This window comes from Sardina pilchardus, chromosome 6 (genome assembly GCF_963854185.1).
Source record: "Sardina pilchardus chromosome 6, fSarPil1.1, whole genome shotgun sequence".
Classification (NCBI taxonomy): Eukaryota; Metazoa; Chordata; class Actinopteri; order Clupeiformes; family Clupeidae; genus Sardina; species Sardina pilchardus.
Genome location: NC_084999.1, coordinates 5246739 through 5268168, shown reverse-complemented (window position 1 = coordinate 5268168; position 21430 = coordinate 5246739). Strand labels below are relative to the sequence as shown.

The following is a 21430-nucleotide window of genomic DNA, read 5'->3' as shown; positions in this document are numbered from 1 at the left end:
TGAAGTGTCGCCAAAGCGGATAATTCACCACCCAAGAAATGGTCAGACCAAACCACGCATTGCAAGTCCCAGTCAATTGACACGGAGGCTGAATCTCAGTGACCCCAGTCACAGACTCATAGACGTTGACGTGCGTTCCCGCTATATTTGCGAGGGTGAAATTGTGAGGTTGTGGAGTGCATGAGGGCTCGCTCTCACCCTTTTAATGCCCTTCCCGCAAGTCTTCATTTACACAGACTTTACCCAAGGGAATTGCCCGACAGTGGTGTGACATGGAACACAGGGTTACCCACAGTGACGACAGAACACAGAAGCTCGAAAAAACGCCAATAAACAACTGCCATGAGTCGGAAACAGAAACGTGTTTGCTGCACGTTTTGGGGGTGCAATGAGATTCAGCCAGAAAAGCTACATCCCACTCACTTAACTCACCTGGCTTAAAAGTGATCAAACAGGACCTGTTGGTACACGTTCCCTCAGGAAAGATCATGGTCTAAGTGACACAAACACACACACACACACACACACAAACACACAAACACACACAGTGGAAATGTCAGATGTCAGTTCACTTCACAATGCCTATGGTCATCTATCGACATATTTGCCACACTTTTAAAAGGCGTGAAAAGCGAGCATTTGAATGTCTAAAATTAAATCATATTGCATATAACATTTGAATTTCTAAAGTGATATAGTATAGTAATATAACATCTGTTTGTTTTCTGAGTAGCTCTAAAGTTGAACTTCAAAGGTTGTGAGGCCAAGGCTAATGAAATATGCTGATTGGTTGTTCGTACCCGTGGCCACTCCCCTTCAGACAGGGCTCGCCTTTTGATCTCCTCCACCGTCTTCCGGCGAGAGTCCGGATCGGAGCGTGACACAAACACTGGCCGAATGTACTTTATCAACGCTGAAAAGACAAAAAAAGAACACACACACGCACACACAGTGTTAATTCTATTCCTTCAGACTAACCCTGGTATAAAACAACCTTGATTAATAATTTAAGTTCTGAATTGTAATTCCATACATTTTACAGAGGGTTTGCAGTTTGCAAACAGAAAACAATACTGCCAGTGCAGTCCATTCAAGGCAAGTCATACGTTGATGAAAGAAAAACATTTCATATGTTCTGACTCGTAGAAGTCCAAGTTGAGGCCTGTGTGTGCGCATGTGAGAAGGAAGAGGGAGACAACAGGAAAGACTCAAGAGGTGTAGCAGGAAGACGTACTTGAGTAGCTGTGTGTGTGTGTGTGTGTGTGTGTGTGTGTGTGTGTGTCTGCTATTGAATAACTGGGATTGTCGTTCAAAAGGATGCTCATCTCCTCCCTGACTGATCAAAGACGGAGTACCTTAGTGAGGCATCGTACAACACAGGTTTAAAATAGCCGCAGCTCACACCTTGTAACACATGGCTGTGTCTCAAACAGCATACTTCCATCAGTACACTGCTAATGTGCATTGAGCACCTACTTCCATAGAGCGCACGTTTCAACGGTTTGTACTGCCCCAAAAGGAACACTTATGTTCAAACACTTAGCGGAAGTGACGCCCATTGGCGCCTGTTTAGTGCGAGTAGTGTCCATTTATCCACGCTGACACTTGTTCACCGTTATTAGGGTGTCATCCTGGTACTTTCAGTGCACTTCGCACAGTTTTCATGTTTTCTGCACTATGTACTTACTAAACTAGGTATCTGTGCAAGTAGGCAGTTTGAGACACAAACACTATTCACTTACTCATCTCGGTCTTCCTCCATTCTCTTTTTCCAGGACTCAACATTTGCAAGTTTATTCGTTAACAGGACAGATTTCCGGGTTTTCAATTTCCGTTCATTCTGTTTATTGTGCGTTCTCAGTACGCTAACTAGAATATGCTTCAACTTAGATTTCTTTCGAAATGTTGACAATTCTGCCCTCAGCATGGATATACTACATACTATATAACCGATATAAAATAGAAAAGTTTACGTCTATATGCGTTATGACATGTCAAGCACTATTCATGCACCGTCACATTAAAATAGATACAACACAGCTTCGCTGGAAATAGATAACCATTTTCTGAATACAGAGGTGTCATGGCGATGCACATTGTTGGCCTAGGAATATCTTGAATAGAAAAGTTCTACTCGTCATGAAAACAAGACGCTTGTTTTTTTTGTTCATGCTACAAGAAAACGCTCAAGTTCTCATTGCTTCTCAAACACTGGCTATTCCCTTCTCTTTCGCTCTTTGTCAGACCGTTCTTTCGTCATGGTCTCACTCTCTCTCCATCTCCCTCTCTTTCCCACAGACACAGATGGACGCACCCACACACACACACGCCCACACGCACGCACACGCACGCACACGCACACACACGCACACACACGCCTCTAAGCAATTAACCTGTAACCTGTTCTGGGTTTTTAATAGAGTGCTTGAGCTGGCTGTCTCATGGCTAACTCATCTTAGCCTAGTACACTGTGTTTGTGTGTGTGTGTGTGGGTGGATGTGTACGTTTTGCTACAGTTATTAATGTGGATGCTTACTGAGTGAATACGTCATTATATCTTAAGTTGTACTGTACTGTACGTCATCTGCAGCAAGAATAAAGAGCAATGTAATGCAAACGTATGCATACTGGAGAATAAAGAGTGGGAATGTGCAAGCAGAGAGAAAGTGTGTGTGTGTGTGTGTGTGCGATATGTGTAAGGAAACAGTGGGTTTGTGTACACGTGTACATAAACAGAGTGTGTGTGTGTGTGTGTGTGTGTGTTTGTGTTTCATAGACTGTATAAATAAGTACATGTTTGTTATGCTACCTGAAATAAGCTAACAGGCAAACAGGTTGACAGACAATTGATAAATCACATCAAACATCATTGGTACAATAACTGTTCTTTGGATAGTAGAGTGTCTATTTCTCACTGATTTCCAAAAAGCAACATGAAGTCTAACATCTTATATTTACGCACTGTAAAGTTGGACACTTGACTCTTGACACTTGACTCATGTTTGAGACTAGTCCCCGATATGGCTTCTTTGTTTGTAATTTTCCAACTAATAGCCGTGGCTTATACATTGATTTTGCAAAATTTCTTCAGCTGTGAGGTTAATGCACCAGAGCAGTTAATATGGTCGCTCTGAATAAAAAGTGAGTAAAAAGTCAATAGGGTGCGATAGAGCTATCCTTTTTATTGCTATTTAAATGATCCTGCAATCTACCTGCACCTAATCAGATTGTGTGTGGTACCAGTGATTTGGAGCAGCTAATATGGTATCAATATGGTTATGTTTCTCTTAACTTCCATAAAAGTCTGTCCTGTGCCGTGTACACAATGCGGCCAATACACAGGCAAATTACTGTACTCACTTCCCCAAAGTGGGATGTCCTTGCTCTCAGCCTTCATGACGATGGAGGCCATCGTCATGGTAACAGGAATGGCATCAAAGTAGGAGGAGTGTGGTGCCAGCGTGAGGATGGGCGCTTCGCTGGGCGGAGCCCGCCGTCCCTTCACCGTCATCCAGTGGAAGCCTCCGGAAAACCACATGGCCCGCATGATGGTCTTCAGCATCACGTCCACGAACCTGCACATACACACAGTGAGTGACAGAGTTAGTGTGTGCGTGTGTGTGTGTGTGCGCATCTCACAGACAGAGTCAAACTGACAGAAGTTCTATGATGTAAATAGGAAGATTCATCTTATTCATCTTTAACACAAATACCAAATACAGTGTTCAGCAAAAGTGAATACATCCATGCTCAAGTTAACTAAAAAGAGGAGCAAAACATTTTATCTTAATGCCTTAAGAAAAAATCCAACCTTTAAGGACACCAATTTCTGAACTTGGTGATTGAGTAAATAAATAAATGCTCCCCCTTAAAATACAGGGGGCATAAGTGAGTACACCCCTATGCTAAATCCCCATAGCGACAGGCAAATGTTTAGTTTTAAAGGCCAGTTATTTCATGGATCCAGGATCCTATGCATCCTGATCAAAGTTCCCTTGGCCTTTGGAATACAAATAGCCCCACATCATCACATACCCTTCACCATACCAAGAGATTTGCATGGGGTACTTTCCACAAGATCATCTCTTATCAAACTGAAATAAAACCATGCCAATGATTCTTACTCTTATTCATTCTTATTCATATCCATGAGATGTATACCGTGCGTCGTCGTCATCTAGCTATTATAAATACAAAATGCATTGAACTGCTGTGTTTTTATCTTTGTCGTGCACACAAAAGTAGTCATAGGTGGTGTTGCTCACTTTCTCCAGAGGGTTTGGGGTTCGATGGCAGTGTCTGAGCGCCCCATAGTGGCCAGGAAGGCAAACGGCCATGCCAGCAGCATCATGAAGGCGGCCATCATAAGCCGCAAGGGAAACAGCGTCACCGTCATCACAGCAATCTGTACCACAAAAAACAGAGAAATGTATACTTCATCAGCATTGTGTTTACCTTATTTCCCCAAATATAATTATTATTAAATTGTGCAAATATTCTGCAGCCCTGACTTGACTACCCAGGGGCTGCATATCTACAGGAATGAATTTCTTCATTCTTATTTCTGATTAAAGCACAATCTAATTTGGATTAATTGGACACTTGAAGAGTTATTCTCTACTCCAGCCAGAGGGTGGCTGTAGTGCACCTAAAACCTGTGTGCCAACAATCAGAAGAAAGAGAGATATGTCTTTCATGTTGAAGTACAATTAGCTACCAAGGGGGAAGGTGAACGTATACATCAAAAACAAAATCACCAACAAAGAAACATTTCTGGGCAAAAAAACATCACCAACAGAATCCAGAATACCTCCCAAAAGCTGCACTCGGACTCAAGGCACTTTGTGCAGTAATAATTTTCTAGACGCGGCTATCAGATGAGTTGCCGTTTTTCACCTTTGCTGCTCAAGGTCACATCAAGGTCACATCTAAGTCACCAAAATGAGCTTAGGCTACTAAGTGCCCAACAGGAAACTGGTCGAAGAAGGTGTAATATTTGTTCCCTTATGGTACGCTTGAAATGTCGACCTGGGGCCCGTTGCACAAAAGCAGAATTAAGATATCCGGGATAAGTTACTGAGCTGCGATCACTGAATCCAAAACAAGAGCATACCGGCCTAATTGGTTGCACAAAGACCAATCCAGGATAAGCAGACACGGATTCATCAAGCCAGGTGTAAGTTATCCGGTATGTGTGCGCGTTCTCGTTTCTCCCCCAAAAAGTCACGGTTGGAATAAAAAAGACGCGAAAAATAGCGTCATGCACACAAAGTGAATAACCGCTTTTGATATAGACTAACAACGAGGTAAAGTGTTCCTTTTTTGGATGGGGGATCATGATTATTTCTGTTACATAGCGGGAGTAGGTGTGGCAGATCAACTGAATGCAAATTTACGTATGCACCCACGTGTGTGAGAGCTTCCTTGTCTCGGCACGCAACGTCATTAGGAAGCGCTTTGCCACCGCAAAGATGCACAAAGTATCTTAATTTGTCTTAAAAGCCGAATTAGTTCAAAACACCTTTGAAAAATGTCCCCTCCGCTTCCAATCAACTACTACAGCAGCCTATTCATCAAACATCTGTCAAAAAAGAAGCAAACAACGAGTAGGCTATGTTATTAATTATAAGGCCACCATAATTTAAATGACATCCATATGGTATTAGGCAGACATTCTGCTGTGTTTTGCGAGTAAATGCATGTTGCAAATAATATATAAATGGAATCTACAGCTCTTTTAAAAAAATCACTTGGAGGTCTCATTTGAATGACAGCTAGCTGAACCAATCAGATTATGTAATTACCATTAGAATCAACTTATCTTGGCTGTGAGCCTGGTCAGGAGCAGGCTAGCTCCACAGAATAAATCGCCATGGTAACTTATACCATAACATATCCTGCTGCCCCCATCCCGCTTTTGTGCAACTGGATCACGGATAAATTGAGCCAGGATAACCAAGATATCCCGGGTTAATCCCTTATCCTAGTTTTGTGCAATAGGCCCCCTGTTTCTGCTGCTGCCGATTACATTCATTCATTCATTACATTAATTTCACGTGTCATGTCACATCATCACTCAAACATCTGGCTCACCTATGTACAGTACAGAATGTTGTGCAAGTCATGGTATACCAAAGTATGGACGAAGGTGGGACATGTCTCAACTCAAGGGGCAGAACATCTAGAGGGGCACATATACCGGTAGCTTAGTATAGGTAGTCAAGCCAGTTTTCCCTTAGCGGTACAGACTAAAATGTATCAGCTGTGCACAAATCAATAGTTCATCCAGTTTTAAAAAAGTTATCGATACCAGAAACTTTTGAAACATTTCAGGAGAGTTGGGGTCCTCTACCATGCATGCAACAGAAATGTAAGAAAAACAAAACAACATCAAACAAACAAAAACATCTAATCACTTCAATTTAACACACAAACAACAGTTCAAAGATGGACAGAATGACCACCGGGGGGATTAAAGCACCGTAGGTGTTTTTACAAGCAGTGAAAGTGCTAGCAATCAGGCTTATCTCTATGCCACTGTGTGAGTAGATATCAGCTATCTAGAGCAAATATTTATTTGGATGGGATCCCCCTGCTGGCTACCAACACTGTGGCTATTGGGGTTGAGAAGCCAAGCTTTTCAGAGTGAGACGATGTTGCTGCTGCTGATGATGATAACTGGTCCTCACATAGACTCTCTTAGCAGGGAGAGGAAGGGGGATTCAGGCCTAAAGATACCAAAAATACCAAGAGCACAGCCACAGTCTTTTGTTTTGTTCTGAAAACGCTGTGCGACGACAGCTCCATGAAAACACTTGGCATTGGCAGCTCTAACACTACCTCAGAACCATTCAAATGGCCAGGTCTGTGTCAGAAAAAAGTCGGTAACACTTTACTTGACGGGTTCGTTCATAACACATTCATAACAGCTGTCATGAACTGCACATGAGGCATTCATGACTTTCATGAAACATGACTCAACATTCATACCAACCCTTTCATGAATGTGGAAGACAAAATGTCAAAACTTGTCAAAATAAAAGTCCAAAAATCACAAAGCAGCATTGCTGTCTTTTTTGTTTTAGCCAACCTGATCATGTCACATCTTAGTCAACGGGGAAGTCCAGTGTCCAGGAGAATTTAGTTTTTTGTTTGTCTGTTTATTTTATGATAGTAACCTCTGAAGAATGCATAATTGTCTACACCAATGACATGTATGTATATATAAAACAGGAATGTCCAACCATTCAGAGGTCCACAGATGGTCAGTAGTAAAGTGACATTTAAAGTAGACTTCATAAAATATTCATGAGATGTTTACAAATGCTGGAGAGGATTCATAATACCCTGTATGGATTAGATTGTTGGACTTTTATTTTGACAAGTTTTCGTCATTTTGTCTTCCACATTCATGAAAGTGTTGGTATGAATGTTGAGTTGTGTTTCATGAATCAGTCATGAATGCTTCATGTGCAGTTCATGACAGCTGTTATGAATGTGTTATGAATGAACCCGTCAAGTAAAGTGTTACCAAAAAGTCTAACACAGGCCAAGTCATAGAAAGATGAACACACAAAATACGCTAAGTTCCTTGAGGAACATCAAAACACCAACTGCACCTAGGTCTTTAACAGGCTTTATATGGCCAGAGGACAGATGAAAATTAGCCAGCTGGTTTACTCTGGCATGTAACAAAATGTTAACTAATGTGGGCTAAAAAATGAACTAAATCAAATGAAATGCTCAACTGCATGCGACATGAGAGATACAATGAGATGTGTTGCCATTATAAACAATAAGCTTAACTCTTGCTATGTTCCGTAAGGCTGGAATTATACTTGTTGTTAGACCAAGCGTAAGCGTATGCGCCCGCGTGCGACCTGCTGTATCCTGTGTACAGACTCGCTGCAGCATTACGCACCCTACTGGAGGTCTTCACTTGGGGGAGACTATAGTAGCCTAATATCAGATGTGGATGTGGCCATGTGCCATTGTTTACTCTCATGATTGCCCCCAGCTTTGATGTCGATAATGCATCTTGCAGTCACCTTTTCTTGCCATGATCGCCCCCTACTTTCTTATCAGTATTGCATCTCGCGGACGCGTCATGTTCGCTTGCGACAACGTGAACGACCGACGCACCAAACGACCGCAAAATACGCGAGGCAGCCATGATGCGAAAACGAACGCGTTGTCTGCAGCAAGTGTAACCCTGGCTTTAGAGGTAGTGCAGACATTTGAGTGCATGAACAAGAGGTAGGGTGTAACTGTCACCTTGAGGCCAGCCTGGAAGTGTCTGGCTCTTACCACGCTGTACTTCAGAATTAACTCAAGAGCCTGGCAGTTTCTCACTCTTCAGTAGCACCACACACCCCCACCCCACACCCCCACCCACACACACACACACCTTCTGCATACAGATACTCCACTCACCAAGACTCGTGTGCATACACGCGCTTCACACATAGACTGTTCTTCAGATGTGCACCACATCCTCTTTTAATGCCCCCCCCCCTCCCTCCCCCCGCCTCCCCCCGCCTTCTTATGAGCAATATAAAGAGTAGGTCTACAATAAGCAGCAGATACTACATGAGCTCAGGGTCTTTTTTTTTTTTTTTTTAACCCACAGAAAGTTCAAAAGTTCACCCACAAACTATATGACTGTCTATTTTTATTTAATCAGAAAATACTTCCCATCAACATGCAAATACACAGCGTACATCACAGTGCATTCATAGGTCACATAAATGTCAAATGAATCATCTTGTTATATATTATTAAACAGTATTACACATTAACTTGACATATTAAGTTGCTATAAGTGACAGTACTTTTGATACCACAGATGAATGAAGACCCAGTCAGACCAGGAACAGAGATTTATTTACAATGAGGTGCATCATTTGGGGCAGCCGTGGTGTACTGGTTAGGGCTTCAGGCTTATAACCGGAGGGTTGCCAGTTCGATCCCGAGCAGTCCACCACGGCTGAAGTGCCCTTGAGCAAGGCACCTAACCCCTCACTGCTCCCCGAGCGCCGCTGGTTGGGCAGGCAGCTCACTGCTCTGGGTTGTGTGATTCACCTCACTGCGTGTTCACTGTGTGCTGTGTGTTCACAAATTCGGTTTTAATTGGGTTAAATGCAGAGAACTGAATTTCCCTCACGGGATCAAAAAAGTATATATTCTATTCTATTCTATTCTATCAAGGGAGAGGCAGCATGACTTCACCCTGCAGATCCATCAGCTGCTCTAACTAGGCAAGGGAATAGTTCGGGTCTAAGTACTCAACAGCAAAGGATAGATACTCATACAGTAACAGTGGCAAAGTCAGGAGACATCCAGTCTTCCCTAATCAACGGCTGTTGACGCGAAACAGACGACAATAAGTGATATCAACTCTGGCGCCTCTCAATGTTTAGGAACAGTGCAGATACCATACAGGGTCACTACACAGAAGCATACTTTTAGTGTCAAAGTGACCTATTAGTGAGAATGCATAGCATTAAACCACATATAGGAATATTGGACATAATGCTCTATTCCACTTTCTCTCAAAAGGCAAAATGTACCTCACAGGGCCCTTAGCCTACAGGCTCACTAACTGCAGAAATACCAAGTACTAATCAATAAGTCCATACAGAGTTGTGGCTTGTATATGTTTATAGTCATTATTCTGTTACATGCTATTAACAATATTGGTATTTGTTAGGCTATTTAATTCTACTATAAACCAATCATTGTAATATTAATGTAATGTGTATTGACGCCATTGTAAGTCATTTTGGAAAACAAAGAAGCTGCTACACACCATACGCACATATAGACCCATAGAGCCTTTACCAAGGGTATGTATGGATAAGGCCAAGAACTGTAGAAGGCCAAATAGAGATGGTGTGCACACTCACTATGTGGATGTGGAGGAGCAGCAGTAGCCATTGTGAGTGCTAGCCTACAGTAAATATCATATCTTTCCCTTGCACAGTTACCTTCACTTCTAAAGCAACATGCCAATCTTATGTTACACTGCAGAGTGTGAATGCAAGCTGGTGACAGAAAACCAACCAGAAGTCAAAAAGAACCAGCTGAAAATGTATAAGTTTTGACAGGGCTTTTTTAGTGCGTTATCATGTGATCTTTTTGCACATTTAACACAATGAGACTGCTTGAGATGAGGTCCACACATCGTTCACGCCACACTTGAGAGGAACTCTTCTCTCCTATCTGCAACGGTCACTGCCTTGTCAGTTGCGGTTTTCCCACCTCTCAATCTGTTTTGTTTTTTTACATTTCTTTTCAGGTTCTGCCTAGTAAAGTTAAAACAAGCACATAAAGATTCGATCATCCATATCTGAAGTTCAATTCGTTGAACACTTATTTTTTATGCATTTGATCATTCACATCAGTGAACTACAGTAGGCCATGATGTCCCTAGTTTATGTAGCATTCACACTTATGTACCGATCTCTAGGCATATTATGATTTTTCATAGAGTTTGACCTGCCGATACAGATTTTAACCGGTTGCAATTTCTTCTAACCACTTTACAGCAAACACAAAAATGTATGTTCATATTCATCATGGCAGAACCAGCAAAAACACCAAAGAGACGGTTGTGAAATATGCAGTCTAAAGCTGTAGGGGGACCTCCGTGAAGAAAAAAGCAACAACAAAAGTGAGAAATCGGTGAAGAAATGACTACCGCAATTTCCAGACTATTAGCCGTGGCTTATACATTAATTTGGCAAAATTTCTTTAGCTATTAGGTTAATACATGGGAGCAGTTACTATGGCATTAATATGGTTTTGTTTCCTTTAAATTATTTTTCTTTTAAAAATACTGTCCTGCAGCTTATACACAATGCGGCTAGTACACAGGAAATTACTGTAGAGTTACAGAGTGGGCTTTTAAAAGCAGGTGTATTCCAAATTCTGGTTAAATGTGTCAATTGTAGAAACTTTCAGACACACTGGAATCAGTTTCAGCGAAAAGAGGCTGGTAGCTCTTGGTTGAAAAGTGTAGATTACATCCATGTATCAGGTGCTCTTGGACAATGGGATCAGTTCATGATAAGGAGAAAAGTCCAGGCACTCCAGGAATGGTGATAGAGGAAGGTATAGTTAAAAAGCCTTTATTTAAATCTGGCTACATGGAAAATGCCAACATGTTTCGACCACACTTGGTCTTCATCAGGGCATGTACGTCCACAATTTTGGATCATATTCAGAGCAGCTAGTTTTTATATATATGTTTTTTTTTTAATTCTCCATGATCCCTTCTTTTTAAAAACACCAACTTGAAATCTTTATTTTATTTTCCACCCTAAACATGGGCAAACTGCACCAGATCAATATGTTTCGTATAGCCTTGATGTCCATATGTAGTGTGCAAAATGAAAAAAGAAGATTTGCATTAAAGAAGTAAAATTGGTGTCTATATAAACAACAAACTCTTGGGCAACAATGGAGCAATCATATACCATCACCGATTATTATTGGGACTCTCAAGAATAATCAAGGACAATCTATTCTCTTCATTGGACACTGCCATGCAAGCATGTTTATGCATAGCTTGCGTTTACGCATATTTTATCTATGACACTGATCTTTCAGTCTGAGGGTTCCTCTTCATTCCCACCATAAAATTGCATATCACAAATGCCTGGTCATTTCTATCCAAAACAAAATCGTTCTCTGTAGCATCCTCATAGCCCAACACCACTCAGTGTCAGTTACAGTTTTTGCCCGTTGCTTGAACACTACAGACCCATGCTTAGACTAAAGTAACACAACTTGAAGTTTTGTTGCCATATCTCAAACACATGTACTGTACCTATACCTTAAATAAAAGTGCTGCTTTGCACTCTAGTTGCAATTCTGCAACACACTTACTCCTTTATGCGACACACTTGGTCCTGCATACTACTCTCTATGTTATACATAAGACACTTTGTTCAAAAATGAAATCTCAAGGCGCCATTCGGAAAACACAAGTATCCAAAATACAAGACACATCGGGCAATTGCAACAACTAAAATACACAACTGAACGCACTTACTTGCAAAACTGAACACAAATAAGCCATCTACAGAAAGCCCTCAGTTTAGCCATTGTACAGTAAATGGTGATGTGAATGGTATATATCCCAGTGTTGTGTCTCTGTTTACTTGTGTGTAGAGTTTTGGCACAAAGAGCAAAGTTTTGCAAAATGTATTCAGGCAAGGTGTTTTATATAAAGTAGACTAGTGTGTTCCTCCTGATCTGAAAGTGTATGCATATGATGCAAGTGTGTTTCATTTTGTCAGCAGAGCTATATTTTGACAAAGGATTGTAAGGTTTTGATAGCAGAGTTTTGGCACAGTGAGTGAAGTTTTGCAAAATGTGTTCAAGCAAAGAGCAAAAACTGTAAGCTTACACTTCAGGAGACGCAACGCATGACTGTTACAACCAAGCAGGTCTTAAAATCAGAAAAGGGCTTTAGGCAGAGGGCTTTTTCAACTCCAATAGGGTGGAACTCTACATTGTTAGGCCAATTGCAGTCAACAGCTGAAATCATCAAAGTACACAATATAACCTAATTGACTAAACCAGGCCTTTAACCCACGATCCAAGTACCAAAGTAGGCTAATAATGCTTTCATCAAACAAATTAGCCTTCATGAATTCCAGTGGATGATTGAGACAACGGGGGTACGGCCAGCCATATCTGCTGCAGATCTTAAACACATATTATAGGACATCTAATAAGGGAGCCTTGTTAACCCTCATACAGGACTAAATGGGTTCGTGTTGTGCTGACAATGCGAGAATTTCTACTACCAGGCTGCAGCAGTTCATGTATGAAAAGACACTGAACAATGGCAATGCTATCAGAATAACCCAGACCACCAGGCCACACAGAGAGGGCTGTTCCATCCCTGTGGTGTTGTGGATAGAAGCCAGCCAATACTAGAGAAACAGAACTTACATGAAACCAATCCACATCCAACAATCCACCAGTTCAAAAAGGAAGGCACCTGAAACTTAAGATAGCATGGGACTGCAATAAACAAGGAGAAAAGATAGGAGTGAGACAAAAAAGGAAGAAAAAAAAACCTGGGAGAGGAAGACAGAGAGTGAAAGAGCAGGAAGAACTCAATAGCTGACTGCCTCCTGCATCTGAGAAGAGCAGGGGTGGGTGAAAGCAGACGTAAGGAACTGAAACAACCTGCCGAGGAACACTTGCCAACACACACACACACACACACACACACACACACACACACACACACACACACACACACACACACACACACACACAGTCTTTGTGTCAGCTCAGTTGACTGCTAGTAATCTGCTCATTGACGCTGACGTGCGGAACAGAACGGTGCTGTAAGGCATCACCGAGTGACCCGAGACGCGGGTTCAAACGTCCATCACGGCTCTTCCACCCACAGAGCTCTTGTGGCCTCTGGCCTACAAGTGCTGAGCTACCACAGGCCAGAGCCTCTTTACCAGCACACGGCTGAGGAACTGTCTGGTTTGCATCCTGACTAATGAAACAACTTCTTTTTGTCATCAACTAACAATCAGTCGATTTTCATTCACCTAGGCATAGAAAAATTCAGAACAGCATTTTTTGCATCTACACTGACACTGATGAAAAATCTAAAAACGAAAACGGCAACAAAACAGTGAGTATTGTAGCACAGTTGTACATATCTATACGTAACCCTACATTACATTATTTTCTGCAGTAGAGCATAACAAAAAAATTATGCCGGTAGGTTTGTGAAGGTTGGGTTAGCATGCTCTCTCCTATGGTCCCCTGGCCGTGATGGGGGTTAGCATGTTCTGTCCTATGGTCCCCTGGCTGTGATGGGGGTTAGCATGTTCTGTCCTATGGTCCCCTGGCCGTGATGGGGGTTAGCATGTTCTGTCCTATGGTCCCCTGGCTGTGATGGGGGTTAGCATGTTCTGTCCTATGGTCCCCTGGCTGTGATGGGGGTTAGCATGTTCTGTCCTATGGTCCCCTGGCTCTGATGGGGGTTAGCATGTTCTGTCCTATGATCCCCTGGCTGTGATGGGGGTTAGCATGTTCTGTCCTATGGTCCCCTGGCTGTGATGGGGGTTAGCATGCTCTCTCCTATGGTCCCCTGGCTGACATAGACCGGACCTGAAACAGAAAATGAGGACGGCACCAGAGGCCACACTCATCATGTGATGCGTCACATGACTTTGACACGCTCCCTCTGGTGACACACACACACACATGCACACACACATACTTCCTCACAAGCTTTGCTTCAGCAACACACATCCTTAATTATCATGTATTTCTTCTGTTCAGTGAGGCCTAACCTTACCTCATGAGGCCTAATCTTACCCTCAGTAACATGCACGCACAGTTTCCCACACTCTTATCCTGAGTGAACAAACACAGTTTCTCAAGATGCTGCACTCAGCAACACACTCCTGTTCCCACTCACCTGAGAGAATATGGGAAGTGAGGTCTGAGTTTGCCTGGAAACTAAGCTTTGTTAAAGGAGAAATCCGGCGAGTTCTCACATAAGATCTCCGCTTCTCAAGGTCACCGAGTAATGTCTGGGCGAAAAAAAAACCCCTGAAAACAATAATTTTTTTTCCAGCTCGAGTTGCCATAGCCAGCAGCTAATGCAACCAGGCAGCTACAGCGCTACACTCTGGGGGCATGTAGAGAGACAGAGATCTAGGCTGTGAAAACTCACCATTTCTCCTTTAATGACCCTCGACGAAGACAATGAAACAAACCCATTTCAATGTAAACAAGACAAATTAAACAGGTGTCTCATCAATGATGACAACACGGTTCGACAACAAACAACAGCAATGGAACTCAGGAGAGAGTGACCAGGTAAAAAAAAAAAAACCTGGCTTTGGTAAAAAACCTTACCAAAGCCAAAGTGCAATGCACCCTGGCATCAGACACAGGGAGCATAAGCAACTGATGAGAGAGCATGACGGACACTCTAAAGTGGCTAAAGGCTAACAGTCAGTGGTTGTGAGGCAGTTGCCATAGTAACACAGGACCTGAGGTAACCCTGGCCAAAGCAGGCCATGTCGCTCTGTACCTCCCAAGTAGCAACAGGAGGCTAGTTGCTGCTACACCTGGCCCTGCTATGGCCCATGGCCTTAGACTACGTTCTGGGCTCGATGTGTTTTGAGCCCCCAGCGTCATCTTCCAGGCAGCGCTGCCACTGTTGACTTAAAGGCATCTAAATCCTACCCCTACCCCTAACCGTAACCCATGTCTGACCCTAGTGTCTGCCAGGCAGTGCTGTCTTGAAGACAACGTTGGGGGCTTAAAAAAACAAGAAACAATGGTGTCATGCTATTGGAGGATCGCCAGGGTTGGAGATGTCCTTATTGTCTTCCGGCTGCAACAGAGGCTCTTACATGTCCTGCTTGAGACTGGAGCAAGATACCCGTTTGTATCAAAAAGGAGTCCACGGCCCCAGCCGTGGTGCAACTGGCTGGGGCACCTGCACCGCACGCCGGCGACCCGGGTTCGATTCCCGCCCCGTGGTCCTTTCCTGGCCCACCCCGACTCTCTCACCCATTCGCTTCCTGTCTCTCTCTACTGTCCTGTCAAAATTAAAGGCACAAAAAGCCCCCCAAAAAAAACTAAAAAAAAAAAAAAAAAAAGGAGTCCACACTCATTTGGCTTTTAGCTGGCTGGAAAAATTATCAGGCTCTCTACAGACTGGGATAGCATGCAGTAGCCTGAAAAGTTGTGGGTTCAATTCCAAGTTTCCACTGTTGTGCCCTTGAGCAAGGCACTTCACCCAAAGTAGCTCCAGGGACAATGTAGGCTCTTGTAATAGCACTGACATATTGACATATATATAAGTTCCTTTGGATGAAAAGTGTCTGCAAAAATGAATAAACGTAAATGTAAATCGCAAAGAGGTGTGAGGCAACGCAAAGCAAAGGAAAGGAAATGGGCAACCTGCCCACAGCATATCATAACGGGCACCTCCAGTCCACACCGCTGGCGGTCTCACGCAGACGAACGTATATCACTGAGGCTATATGCCACGCAGGAGGGCCGCTGCAGAAAAACACAACGGCTAGGTTCCGGAGGGCAGCAAGCAGCAGCAAAGACTGAGCAACGCTACCAAACGCTGTCTCTCGGCCCAGGCCGTGGCGCGACAGGCTAGAGCACCTGCACCTGCACCGCACGCCGGCGACCCAGGTTCGATTCCCGCCCTGTAGCCACCCCAACTCTCTCTCCCTCCCTCTCGCTTCCTGTCTCTCTCTCTACTATCCTATCCAGAGCGACTAGATGGAGGGCCAGGATCCTGCTGGCTGTGTCCCAGCTCCCTTGCCTCAGTCCTGGGTTCATGCCCACGACATGCTGAGGGCCCTCTCCAGATCTCACAGCACTGGCACCAGACACCCGCTATTAGCTAGCTTGGCCTTCCTGTAACAGTTGGCACCCAAATAAAAAAAGGTTGTGTATAATGCTCTTTGCTAGTGTGCAAGAGGCCAGAGCACAGGGCGTTTAAGACAAAATAATTATTATTTACTTTTTTATCCTTTTTTTTTCATTAGGTTATTTGATTGAATTGACATTGTTGTTTATTATTGCTATTCTCCTTGACGTAGTCTTACCAACTTTTTAAATTGTTAACTGTTAAATGCAACTATAGCATTGTTGCTATCTGTATGTCACTATGGACAAACCAAATCCCATAACCATATACAGTGAGGAGCACATGTATTTGATACCATGCTAAAACAGGAATATAAAATCATCATTTGACAATTGATCTTAATGCTTTAATTCAGAAAATGAGTAAAAATCAAACCGCCAAGGACACCAATTTTCTTTGTGATTGAAGAATGTATCGTAAATAGATAAATGTTTTCCTTAAATGCTAGGGGAAGGAAGTATTTGACCCCCTATGTAACCCTATGGGAATTTAACACATAGGGGCAGGCAGATTTTTATTTTTAAAGGCCAGCTATTTCATGGATCTAGGATATTATGCATCCCGATAAATTTCCCTTGGCTTTTGGAATTAAAATAGCCCCACATCATCACATACCCTGGACCATAGCTAGAGATTGGCATGGTGTTTTTTCCAGTGGGCCTATTAGCCTGTTTGATTTGCATTGAGCTCAATGAGCATCAAACAGGCTAATAGGCCCACTGGAAAAAGCACCATGCCAATCTCTAGCTATGGTGAAAGGTATGTAATGATGTGGGGCTATTTTAATTCCAACGGCCAAGGGAACTTTATCAGGATGCATAATATCCTGAATCCATTAAATAGCTGGCCTTAAAAAATTAAAATCTGTCTGCCCCTATGTTAACCCTATGTGTTAAATTCCCATAGGGTTACATTGGGGGTCAAATACTTCCTTCCCCCTAGCATTTAGGAAGAACATTTATTTATTTACGAAACATTTTTCAATCACAAAGAAAATTGGGGTACTTAGCGGTTTCCTTTTTACTCAATTTTTTAATTAAGACATTAAGATCAATTGTCAAATGATGATTTTATATTCCTCTTTTTAGGCAACTTTAGCATGGTATCAAATACATTTTCTCCTCACTGTATTTGGTTATAAACATAACCATAAATATAAACATGCTTGCAGTGGTCCACCTGAGGTACTTTTAGAAGGCAGTGATGCGAGTGTGATCCCGTGTGTGTGTGTGTGTGTGTGTGTGTGTGAATATATATATATCCTGACTGCACAGGAGTATGTGCACATTGTAACGCTGTGACCAGGGCATACAAGGGTGATCCATCCTTTGTAGGTGAAATCGATAATTCTGATGCAAGGCTGTTGATATGCTCAGCAGCCTGCCTAATTACACACCTCCATCCAGGCCCATCGTGATTGGCCGCTGATTGCCTGGAATTGTGCAGGCTTAGTTTGAGGCATTTCAGTGCACACCCATAGACGAGAGGGCTATGAGGAGCCGTTGGCTGACAGACTACACCAGATCTACCAAGTTCAGTAGAGCTATCAGACTAGGTTACTGCACTCAGTATAGCTGCCTGCAGCTTACAGTAATTCTATTACACCAGACATGACAACGTCCAACAATAGTGCTGACGTCATGGGTCAGGCACACATTAACCACTGACACAGCCAAAGCTACGCCTCTGCTTTTTCGATATCCAGTTATCATGCTAGCTACATGTCAAGTCTCCTTGCATCAGAACCTTAGGGGAGTCCCTATTGCCCAAAGTTCTGTCCTGACATACAACATACAGTAGTCAAGAATGTGTGTTTGTGTGTGTGTGTGTGTGTGTGTGTGTGTGTGTGTAGGTGTGTCTGTGAATGAAAGAATGAATGAATGAATGAATGAATGAATGAATGGTTGAATGGATGAATGGCCAAAGTAAGACGATGATAAAGTAGACCAGCAGAATCATACAGTGGCTCAACTGATACCACAGGCTTTCAGTTTATTTCAGATCACATGCCGCTCGCATCTAAACAATATAAGATTATGATTCGCGGGTTTTGGTTTTATCCAAAATTACTCAAGGGCGGGGCCTTGACGTATTCCTCTTCACAGTATGGAAGGGCTAGAGATATAAATATTGCCTAGAGTGAGTGCTACTACCATTATACCAAACATATAGATAGCCTTACCAACATGCTCGGTACTCCGTGAGCACTTTTCTCCTCCTTCACAAAGCTGATTAACGTGAAGGCAATCACAACGTTATGTTACCGCCAGTGTGTCTTCTCGTTTCCACGCCTCTTAATCACAAGCCAAATCACGCCTACTAGTTCGGGTCTCGTTCATCCTCTATACAGGATGCCTTATAAGATGTATTATGGTTTGGGAGAGGACGTAAACCCCATGTGCAATATTACAAATAACGATACTCTCTATGGCTATTAGCAAGCTAGGCAACGTTAGTTTGCATCAATTTGACGGTCCTTGCGGTCATCTGATGGGCTACGTCCCTACACACTGATATGACAACACATAGGCTACTCTACAAAAACACATACCCTACGAAAACGGATAGTAAACTAACCTGGATATAATGCTTTGGTCAAGCTCTAAATTGTGAAGTCAACGAAAGGATTCAACATTTAAAAAGCCTAACATTATACCTTACCCAGAATCGACACACGTGTGATGATGGGCTAACCACGCTACGATTTAGCCAGCTAGACGCGTTAAGCCGTGAGGGGAGTAGATGGGCGCAACATGTATTGCTACAGTATATAGTGAGTATTTAGCTAACTCTGACACTACCCTGAAGTACAGTAAGAGCAACTGAAGTTACAGCCTGGAGAGCTTAGCTCAGCATGTTAGCTGACTAACTCAGCTGTGCTAGCTGGCTGTTTCTGTAAACCCTTGTGTAGTGCTAAGCTTGGCTCCCAATCAGAATCTCATGCATAGATGCTAGCTAACCTAACACTTGACAAACCTGTAGAAAAAGGTCTGTGGCATTGCAATATCTTGTTCTCACCTGGGCCTTCTGGAGCGTTGTGAATTTCAAGTCATGCACAAATGGGTTTCTGAAGGGGGGACCCTTCCCATCCCCTTCTGAGCATCGTCTGCAGTTCGGCAATCTCATCCCTACCAAACCCAATGGGACGGATTTTAGCTGGAAACAGTCCCAAGCGACTTTATCCAAACGCTCTTTTTTCCCCCGGGAATTTCGTATCCTCCCGCCGAGTCCAGGTTACACGTTATCTTCCTTCCTTCAGGGATAGAGATGGCTTCGGGATTAAGCGGATCATGTAGCTATTTGACGGTAGCTTTGCACGCAACAGTAGTCCCGTTAGATGTGTCGTAAAGATGCAGGACCTTCCAGTCTGGTTTACGCACAGGACGCATGCGTCAGGCCTGTTGTCTGCTGACATCATCAAGCCAAGTCGGGGTGTGTCGAGCTCTGCCGAGTAGTGTCGAGACCGAGATGTCTGTCTGTTACAGGGCAGTAGGCTACTGTACTATACTGTACTATACCTCACGCAGACAAAATCTAACATTCAATGTGGCACGTTTGTTTTAGAGATCAGAGGCAGACGACCGTGTTTTGAGATTAAACAAATTACATTTGAGCAACTTATTGAATATTAGGCGTAATCAATAAAATCAAGCAATGATCATAATTTCAGGGTGAAAATAACTGACTGAAAGGGCAAGACAAGACAGAAGTTAAGAAGCAAAGAACAAACGAGTCTAGTAAATAAAGAGAAGAGAGGAAGAAAAAATGAGGACAGAGGGGACGAAGAGGAGATTGGAGTAGGCTAATGTCTTTATCCATCTCAGTGCTGCTGGTGCTCTCTCGCCTTGGTCCGTGGGAGTCAGGAGCAAGCGGAGGTTTATTTTTAGACCGTGCACAGTAGGCTACTGCCCCCTCTGGTTTATGTGTGTGATGGTAAGAAATAGGCTACACAGACACACACACACACACACACACACACACAATCTACTTCACACACACAGCCAGCGGAGGTGTTGAACTCGGACTGCTGCTGCTGGTCACCACTTGAATCACAGAAGTCTAATATGCTGTCTTCATCTCAAGGAAGGGAGACCGCTGGAAATAGGCGGGGAGAGAGTTACAAGCAGATGCCTTTAATAGTCACACATAATTTATTTACCTTCATTTAGGGGTCCAAGCAGTATAGCTGTGGCAACCGTATTGTTTTTATTATTATTAATATCATTATTATTATTCTCTAAAAGTAGCTGTGCAGCAAAATAACGTAAAGAAACTTGAAGAAGGATGTCCAGTTTTAAATGTGACAATTCTGAAAACGTACACTCCCTCAGATCTTCTAATCTAACCGGAATCTCCTCTGTTCCCCGCAACAGACTCTCTACCCTGGGTGGCAGATGTTTCAGCTCCACAGCCCTAAGCTGTGGAATTCCCTCCCTCATCCCTTTCCTTTCTTCAAAAATCCCCAAAACATTCTCATGTTTGTTTGTCTGTTTGTTTGTTTGTTTTGTGTTGTCTTTGTAAAGTGACCTTAAGTCTGAGAAAGGCGAGAAAGGCGCTATACAAACATTTTTGGTCAACGATTACTGGGACTCTGCAACACCGGGGCACATGAAACTTGGTTGGCATGTAGCCCCAGTACTTTTAAGGGGAAAACAAATAGTTTGGTCCCCGGGGGCCACACCATACTCGCGCTGACGAAATGTTATTTGGTCTCAAGAGCCTGCATCAACTTGGCTTATAACCAGTCATTTGTGATTTGCACCCTCCATGGTAAAAAATTAAAATGCAATATTATGTTGCTTTAATTGCCTCTAACTTCAGATGAAATGTTATGAACTGCACATGTCATGTGTATGTTTAATCTGATCTGGGAGTATGCCAATTTCATCCATGGGGGCTAAAAAATAAATTCATTTATGTGTATTTAGTGACTGTACACCCATTGTAGATGACGGGATGAAGGGTTGCAGCTGGACACAC

The 21430-nt window shown here is 43.0% G+C and overlaps 1 protein-coding gene across 1 annotated transcript in view; it reads right to left on the bottom strand.

Moving 5' to 3' along the window:
• LOC134082269 (lysophosphatidylcholine acyltransferase 1) overlaps positions 1 to 19710 on the bottom strand; it is a 24302-nt gene extending 4592 nt beyond the window's left edge. The window contains exons 1-5 of the mRNA XM_062537918.1: positions 19469 to 19710; positions 4266 to 4405; positions 3361 to 3575; positions 801 to 913; positions 433 to 493 (exon numbers count right to left, since the gene is read on the bottom strand). Coding sequence (XP_062393902.1) covers positions 433 to 493; positions 801 to 913; positions 3361 to 3575; positions 4266 to 4405; positions 19469 to 19576 — 637 coding nt within the window. The 5' untranslated portion in view covers positions 19577 to 19710. The remainder of the gene's footprint in view (positions 1 to 432; positions 494 to 800; positions 914 to 3360; positions 3576 to 4265; positions 4406 to 19468) is intronic.
• Positions 19711 to 21430: the final 1720 nt, after the last annotated feature.